Consider the following 8,764-nt stretch of genomic DNA (forward strand, 5'->3'; position numbering starts at 1 on the left):
GACCTTTTTATTTAAGCAGCATTTTAAATGTTAATATTATTGAATTTTATTTGGCCAGGGCGGCTTATTTTATTCTACTGTAAATATTTTAATTGTTACTGTTTTAATTTATTGTGTATTTTATTCAATGTTGTGAGCCGCCCCGAGGCTTCGGCCAGGGGCGGCATAGAAATGTTTTCATAAACAAATAAATAAATAAATAATGAGAAGGAAGGACTCCCTGGAGAAGACCCTAATGCTGGGAACAATTGAAGGCAAAAGAAGAAGGGGACGGCAGAGGATGAGGTGGCTGGATGGAGTCACTGGGGCAGTGGGTGTGGGGCTGGGTGGACTCCAAGGGATGGTGGAGGACAGGAAGGCCTGGAGGAGTGTTGTCCATGGGGTCATGTTGTCCATCAGGCACGACTTTGCAGCAAAACGATAATGAGGGCCATGGAGGGCTGGAAGAGTTGGGTCCCCTCTCCTTGGACTGCAGCTTCAGGACTGGTATCCTTGGGCAGTGCCAGGACCCCCTTGGTCTCCTTTATTTATTTGCATGACCCAGCAGTCTGAGCTGCACCAGGCATATGGGTTAAGGTGCCCGGCTATCTAAAGGAGCATCTGCACCCATATATATGCCTACCTGCCCCCTTAGATCAGCTCAGGAGGTCTTTCTATGAAAACCACCCCTCAGGGAGATGAAAAGGGTGGCAACCCGGTAAAGGGCCTTTTCTGCTGCCACCCCCATCTTTGGAACTCCCTCCCTAGGGAAATTCGCCTGGCCCCGCCTTTATTTTCCTTCAGTGCCAGGTGAAGACATACCTTTTAAGGGATTTTTTTTTAACACTTAGGCTGAATGCTGTGGCCCTTTTCACTTTGTACACAATTCTTAATGCCCCAGATGAACGGTGGAGCAACTTTTTCACAAAAGATTGTAGGAGTAACAGAAAGCAGCAGAATGCATGCTAAAATACATTGGGACTGCATCCAGAAGAAGTGAATTAAAAGAGAAAATCTTTTCAGGTGACAGGGCCTTATCATCAGGCAGGGTAGATCTGTGCTCCATCACATTTTGAGGGAAAATAATTCTTGCCTTCATCCATCGCTGTGTCCTTTGAAATGTTGGTCTTGGGGCTGCTGCTGTATTTTTATGAGCTTGGGGATGCCTCGATCTCTGATCGCCCTTGTGTCCTTTCCTTCCGTCCCCACAGGCCTCCAGAACCGATTCGTGGCCCGCTACGTATCCCTCCCCAACCAGGCCAAGATCTGGACCTTGTCGCTGTCTCCTGAGCGGGGCAAGGGGCGTACCCCCCTGGTGATGGTGCATGGCTTTGGTGGGGGCGTCGGGCTGTGGATCCTCAACCTGGATCCCCTGAGCAAATACCGCCCCCTCCACGCCTTCGACCTCCTCGGCTTTGGACGCAGCTCCCGGCCCCCCTTCCCTCGGGACCCCCAAGGGGCGGAGGAGGAGTTTGTGAACTCCATCGAAGCCTGGCGCCAGGAGATGGGCATTCCCAGCATGATCCTGCTGGGCCACAGTCTTGGGGGCTTCCTGGCAGCTTCCTACAGCTTGCAGCACCCGGAGAGGTGAGTCTGCCTGTGGGTTTACCTGCTGTTTTTGGTAACAGTGCTGTGGCCGTGAGCCCTTCTCTGTGCATGGATGACCTGGTTAGAACCCTCCCCATCTCCCGGGGGGTTCCCTTTTGAAACTGAGCGATGCAGGTGGCAAGATGTATTTACTTAGACCAGAGGTGCAGAAGCCCTTACAGTTGGAAGGCCTCCTTCCATTTAAGAGAAGCTTCGGGCACTGCAGTCCATGGATAGGTGGACCAAGAATGCAAAACTATAACCAGCCTCTTTGCTGCCTGTGACAAGGCCTCAGAAGAAGCATTTCAGCCTTTTGAAATGGGGTGGGGGAAGGCACAGATGCCAGGAAAACCCCGAACTGGTAATGGGTGGGGAGATGTGAACGGAGCCAGGAAGTGGGACGTAAGAACATGAGGAAAACCATGCTGCATCAGACTGATCCTCCATCCTCTCCAGCCCTCCATTTACACGTCGGTCCCTCACACCCTTCAAGCAGGAGGTATAGAAGAGTTCGACCTGTCCATTCTGCTCATGGCCATCTGGAGAACTTCAGAAGGCCAGATTTGACCTGGGATGAAGTTCCATGCCCCCGACTTAGCTTCACCGCCCTAGTCTATAACTCTAAGCCCAGGAACTGGGAAAGAGATGGACAGCATGGGATCGGATTCTCTTGAGTTCTTTCCCTTCCCTGGGAGCATCCTCCTAGCAGGAACCAAAGGTCAGACCAAGCAAACAGGCCTCAGGTCAACCCATCTACCCTCCCCGAATCTCAGTAGTGGAATGCAAGCTGCCCAGAGAGCTTCATGGTGAAGGGTGTGGCATGCAAGTGTAAATAATAATAATAATGATGATGAAGATGATGATGATGATGATGATGATGAATAAATGGTTGGACTAGAAGATTAGTTTTCTCGTTTTCCTGCATTCAGAGCTCAGTAAATATAGATAGATGCCTGGATGGCGGGAGATGGTTTTCAAATGTGTGAACAGCTGGACCTGTGGCTGGTCTCCGGCATATCATCCTGTCTTCACGTGCCTCCTAACCCAGGGTGAAGCATCTGATCCTTGTGGACCCCTGGGGCTTCCCCACACGGCCGTCGGACCCTGCGCAGATCCGGACTCCTCCAACCTGGGTGAAGGCTGTGGCAACAGTCCTGGGACGATCCAACCCTCTGGCCGTGCTCCGGGCAGCCGGTCCCTGGGGTTAGTGAAGCCGGCAACGGGGCAGAGGGTCCGGGGGAGTACGGGGCGTGGTTATGCGCACACAGATGTCTCAGTAGCCCTGTGGGATGGCTGGGGCCTGACGAGGCCTGTCCGGGTTTCCTTCGGCTGCCCGCAAGCCGTGGTGCCGGCATCGCTTGGCCTCTCCCCGTCCTGGTCCCTTCTGCACGTCTTGGACCACAACACCCAGGACTCCTGAGGGTTGGTCATGCTGGCCTGGACTGCTGTGAGCTGAAGTCCGAGCGTTCAGAGTGAGTCACGTGCCTTGTCGAGTCGTGGTTCATGCAGCAACTGGGTCAGGTAGGCCCGTGTTGTCACCTGTGTGGCAGGTGTGAGGAGAAGCTTGCGAAAGGCCACCTGGGAAGTTCGTGGTAGAGGTGAGATTCGGCTCAGGGACTTCCAGAGTCATAGCTGAGTCTCGTAAGGAAGAATCCTGTGCGTGCTTGGACAGGGAAACGGCCAGTTGTTCCCAGTGTGCACCAGTCAGCCATGCTGGAGCTGCAGTTTTCCGTCTAAGTCTGTGTAGAATGGGACCCCTTAGACTGTCGAACAGCCGGGTGGTGGAAGAAGGATATGGAGAGTTGCCGCATCTCATGGCACAGCAGCCTTCCCCCTTCTAACACCCTCCAGGTATTTGGTCTGCACCTCCCATCAGCCCCAGCCAATGGATGGGGATGCTGGGAGTTGTCCAAAAAACCTGGAAGGCCCCAGCTGGGGAACACTGGAGTGGAGAGGCAATCAACAGAATGGACAGACAGCCCAACCCGACGGTGGGAGAGCTTTAGACTTGCCTCAGTGTGCCCCAATGCTTCAGATCAAAGGTCCACATGCCCCAGCACCCTGCTTCTGACCGTGGTCAGCCTACTTCTCCCAGTAACCTTGCAAGCTCCTCTGCTTTGCCTGCGGGGAAGGACCATGGCCGATTGAGGGGGACCGAATTCTGAGTCATCCCAAAATCCAATGGAGGCCAGTGCATTCGTCATGGCAGTCATTCCAAAGCGATGCACTCCAGGCAGGTTAGATTGTATTTTTTTTTGGTCATTCGCTTTGTTGTGGGCCTGATACTTATTTCATCACTTCATGCTATCTTACTTCTGTCCTGCAAGAAAGTCAAAGTAGCTTACATAATCTTCCTTTCCCTTCTGATCCTCACGACACTCTTGTAAGGAGATTTACTTTAAGAGTTCAGGCTCGGCCCAATGGGACCCAGAGATTTCCATGGCTGAGTGAAAATAGAGCCCCGATCTTTGAGCCCCAGTTCAACATTCTAGCCCCACATGCTGCCCTGGCTCTCCCAAAGATTTTGGAATTCTTTAAAGACCAAAGACTACCTTCTCTTTTTTGAACTCCAATTAAATATAGATAGGCATTGTGTGCACGGATCGGAGAGAGAGCTGCAGAGCTAAGAGACCCAGTTCCCAGACCTCGCATGATTGGTATACTTGTGGGATGCCCTTCAGTAAAAAACTAGTGTTCTGCCTCCATTTTCCCAGCTGTAAAATGGGTAGAGGTGGGTTTGAAGGTGAATGCAAGGAACTAGTTCTTGCTGGAAGCCCCCTTGGGGGCAGCGGATTTTCTTTTTGGAAAGGTGATTTTTCCAGCCAGGGTGGTGTAGTGGTTAAGAACATGGGACTGGGACTCAGAAGATCTGGGTTCGAGTCCCTGCTCAGCCATGGAGCCAACTGGGTGACTTTGGGCCAGTCACAGACTCTCAGCCCAACCTACCTCACAGGGTGGTTGTTGTGGGGATAAGATGGGGGAGGAGAATGATGTAAGCTGCCTTGAGCCCTTTGTCGGAAAAAGGCAGGATATAAATCGAAAGATAAATAAATAAAATAAAAAAATATTTTTTTAAAAAAATCGTATTTTAAAATGAAGGCTGTTACCTGCTTCAGATTAGGAAGGTGCTTCTGTAGACTTCTGAAGCTTAAGGAAAATTTTTCTGTGCACCTGCCCACTGGAAACGTCTTTCCCTTCCAGGTCCAGGGTTGGTGCAACGCTTCCGTCCGGACTTTAAGCAGAAATTTGCCGATTTCTTTGACGACGATACCATCTCAGAATACATCTATCACTGCAATGCCCAGACACCCAGGTGAGCGGCTTCCACACCTTGGCCTTGAAAGGTGGCTAAGCAAGGCCAGTGGCTTCCAAGCACTCTGCTGTGGGGCCCATGTTTGTGTGGAAGTATGGAGCATGTGGTGGGGAAGTACAGCCCAGTGGGAAGATCAAACCTCTCCCAAACAAAGCTGACACCCCCCTGCCCTTGCTCCCGGCAGTGCTTTTTTGGAGGCGTGCTCCCCTCGTGCAAGGGGGGGGGGCCCAGCTGATCGGGCAACAGTGCTGGGTCAAAGCTGAGCACGCGGGTTGCAGCCATGGTGGGTCGGCCGGTCCAGTGCCTGGATGGGAGAGTGCTAGGGACCTTGTGAGTGCTACCCAAATTTTCTCCTCCCTGGGAGGAAGGAAGCCTCTGAATGCCATAAAATAGATTAAAGTTAACGAATAGTATTACTCTCCCTCTGTACGACTCTGGTGCACCTGCAGCTGGAGACTTGTGTTCAGTTCTGGGCCCCTCAGTCCCCACCTTGAGCAGTGGTGTGGGTAGCACTGGACCGAGCCGTCTCCCATAACCTCCTCCTCCCCCGCCTTCCGTGTCACCCTCTTCCGCAGCGGCGAGGCTGGGTTCAAGGCCATGACAGAGGCATTCGGCTGGGCCCGGCGGCCCATGCTGGAGCGCATCCACCTGGTCCGGCGGGACCTGCCCATCACCCTCATCTACGGCGCCAACTCCTGGATCGATACCAGCACCGGGGAGAAGGTCAAGCAGCTGCGGCCGGGGAGCTATGTCTGTGACATGGTAGGAACGTGAATTCGGATTTTAAAATTCTAAAAGTTTTTAAAGGCTTTAAACAAACAAACAAACAATACCAAACCCCAAAATAGGACAAAAGCCATTAAAATTTAACAGTCTCGACACCTAGCATTTAAAACGTATTGGCAGCAGCACAAAGCATAAAAATTAAGCATCCGTGAAAAATCCAGCATTCACTTCATTAAAATAACCATGGAGCAAATACGGCTTTAGTTCGCACCTGAAGGACAAAAGGGTGGGCACCACCCGGACCTCCAACGGGATCGAGTTCCAAAGTCGGGGTGCTGTCCCCGAGAAAGGTCTCCTCTTTGCAAACCCCCCATCCCTTCACTGGGGGGAGGAATACGGAGGAGAGCCTTGGGCGAAGGCGACAGTGACCGGCCTGGTCCATCTGGGGAAAGGGGTTCCCTTACATCGCCTGGCCCCAAGCCGGTTAGGGCTTTACATGTTGTTCTGTCTTCCGCCCCACTCCCGACCCTCGCAGGCCATTCCGGGAGCCTCCCACCACGTCTACGCCGACCAGCCCCACGCCTTTAACGCCGCAGTGGAACGGATCTGCGACTCGGTGGATTGACCCCCCGATCCAGATGCAGAAAGAAGCTTGCTGTGGCACCTCCGTGACCTGCTTGTTGGGACATGCACAAGATGCGCAAGACCCCCCCTTCATGTGCCCCAAGGAGCGGAGACTCCAGCTCCTCTTGAGTTGGACGCAAGCTGGCCCTGGAGGATTTCTCCCTTCCCCTGAAATCCCCGGCTTGACTGGCTCCTGAAATCTTCGTTTTACTTAAAGGATGCAGGCCCTCCTGTGTTGGGTTAATCCACGTTCTAACGATATTATTTTCTCCTGCTTCCCTGTGGCTTCTCTTTGCTTTATGCTGCACCATGCAGTTGGTTCTGCCATCCTTGTCTGGCCTTTTGTCCTAGAATTCTCCTGTCTATTCTCTTGGATCCTTCCCCCGCTGTTTCCCACCTCCCCCGGGTGCTGTTATGCCCTCCCCCCTTTTATTCAGTCCTGCAACACCATCCGACGTATTTTGTGCCAGGAAAAACACTTCTGATCTCCATCACTTCCCTGACCTCACGCTAGTAACACCGGGGATCACGCTGCTCCATTTGGCCCCGACGCTTGGCTTGTGATCCTGGAAGAGAACCAGTGGCTTCTCCTTCTGGCAGATGCCATCTTCAAGCTCAGCTAAATCAGGGAACCCGATCAAGCAGGGAATCCTTCCTTTCCTTCAGAAGGCACCAATATATAACGGTGTTCTGTTAAAATGCGCTGACCAATTGCGTTTGAATGGGACGCTTGTGGTCACCAACAGGTGACGGGAACAAGGCCTGTAGGAGCTCTGGCATGACCCACAGCCCACGAGTGTCCTTAATGGGGGTTTGGAGGCATCTACCATTATTGAGTGCCCTTCCAAAAGAGGAATACCCAAGAACCGTAGGGGTAGCCAGACATCTCAAACAATAGCACAGTGTTGGAACTAATCACAGCCCTGGGTTACGACCTTTGCAAAGATAAAAGGCACCCTCACCAGATAGGAGTTCGCCATTGGGACGGGAATTTCACGGAGTGTGTGCTTTAATACCTCCCTTAATTCTTCCATGATTCACTGCAGCCCCTTTTGCTTCTGTCCTTTTATTCAGCCCCGAAAAGATGCAGGCGGTAGATACATTTCGCGGCATGCCAGTGAATTCTCTTGCTAAGGCAAGTGAAGGAGACGGAGAGGGTCGTTCTGGAGCACAGACGGCTGAGAATCTCTTTGCCCCATCTAGTGGAGGCAAAATGCACCACAAGACGGATGGGGTTGTCCATCCTTCATCCCATATCGTGTGTTCCCTCCTCTTTTTCTCACCACCCCATACAATCCCTACTAACTATTGTTGGATTAAGATGGTTGTTGGGGCACTTTGGATCTGCTCTTCTCCCTCTATGAAGCTTTGGGCTGAGATGGGGCAGGAGTGAGAGTGATTGGAGGTGCAGAAACATCTGCCTGGCCTTTCTCCTTGGACGTATCAAGAGTCGTGGCCTTCCGTTCAGACGCACACTGGTACCTGCTCTGGGGTGCCATGTTAACACCTCCTCAACTGTTGGAGATGGGAGGCCCGTTGGACCTTTTCTTAATTCCCTTGCGGTGCTTTGTATAGAATCTCCCTTGGTTTGCACTAAATTTTGTATGTTTATTAAAAGGAAAATAATGTTCTGAAACAGGATTGTTTTATGTGGTGTAATTTTAGTTTTTTTCATCTCGAGTTCTCACACAATCAAACAGAATTTCCACTTTCCCCCATGGCCTAAGGTTGATGAGCCAGGGCGCGGAATGCAGGTGTTTTGCTGAAGTCTGGCTGGGATCAGTATTTGGGTCCCATCAGTATTTGGATGGGAGATTACAGGGTCATCACCTCTCCCCATGTGCACCGTTGGTGACCCTGTTCATACCATCATGGAATGATGATCAAGCCATAAAGGTAAAGGTTTCCCCTTGACGTTACATCCAGCCATGCCTGACTCCAGGGGGCGGTGCTCAGCTCCGTTTCCTGGCCGAGGGAGCCAGTGCTTGTCCGCAGACAGTCTCCGTGGTCATGTGGCCGGCATGACTAAACACCGAGGTGCATGGAACATTGTTACCTGCCCATCGAAGCGGTACCTTTTCATCTACTTGCATTTGCAATCTTTCGAACTGCAAGGTTGGCAGGAGCTGGGACAGAGCAACGGGAACTCACCCCGTTGTGCAGATTCGAACTGACGACCTTTCGATCAGCCAGCCCAGCAGCACAGCGGTTGAACCCACTGCGCCACCTGCAGTCCCTGATCAAGCCATAGTAGCTTGTTAAACCAAACCTGTATATAATGACTGGTTTCCATCATTGTCCTTGGTGGGGGCAGCTTCTCGTGGTGTCTGAGCCCAGGAAGGGTGACTTGGAGCACACGGCAGGCCAAAAGCAAGAGATGATTTGAGATGAACAAGCAGTGAAGACAGAGAACATTAAAAACCTGACTCTCCCACAAATTCCAAACACAAACCATTTGCACTTTCTTCTCTTGTCCACGACTGTATATTTGCCGTCTGTGAGATTTATATAAGTATATCAGATGTTCACCATTGT

General features: G+C 51.8%; 1 protein-coding gene across 1 annotated transcript in view; it reads left to right on the forward strand.

Moving 5' to 3' along the window:
• Positions 1-7,865, forward strand: part of ABHD4 (abhydrolase domain containing 4, N-acyl phospholipase B) — a 13,360-nt gene extending 5,495 nt beyond the window's left edge. Inside the window, exons 3-7 of the mRNA XM_044426220.1 lie at positions 1,191-1,566; positions 2,615-2,769; positions 4,768-4,879; positions 5,455-5,641; positions 6,141-7,865. Coding sequence (XP_044282155.1) covers positions 1,191-1,566; positions 2,615-2,769; positions 4,768-4,879; positions 5,455-5,641; positions 6,141-6,230 — 920 coding nt within the window. The 3' untranslated portion in view covers positions 6,231-7,865. The remainder of the gene's footprint in view (positions 1-1,190; positions 1,567-2,614; positions 2,770-4,767; positions 4,880-5,454; positions 5,642-6,140) is intronic.
• The last annotated feature ends 899 nt before the right edge of the window (positions 7,866-8,764 follow it).

The sequence above is a fragment of the Varanus komodoensis genome, unplaced genomic scaffold (assembly GCF_004798865.1).
Source record: "Varanus komodoensis strain SLA01 unplaced genomic scaffold, ASM479886v1 scaffold169, whole genome shotgun sequence".
NCBI lineage: Eukaryota > Metazoa > Chordata > Lepidosauria > Squamata > Varanidae > Varanus > Varanus komodoensis.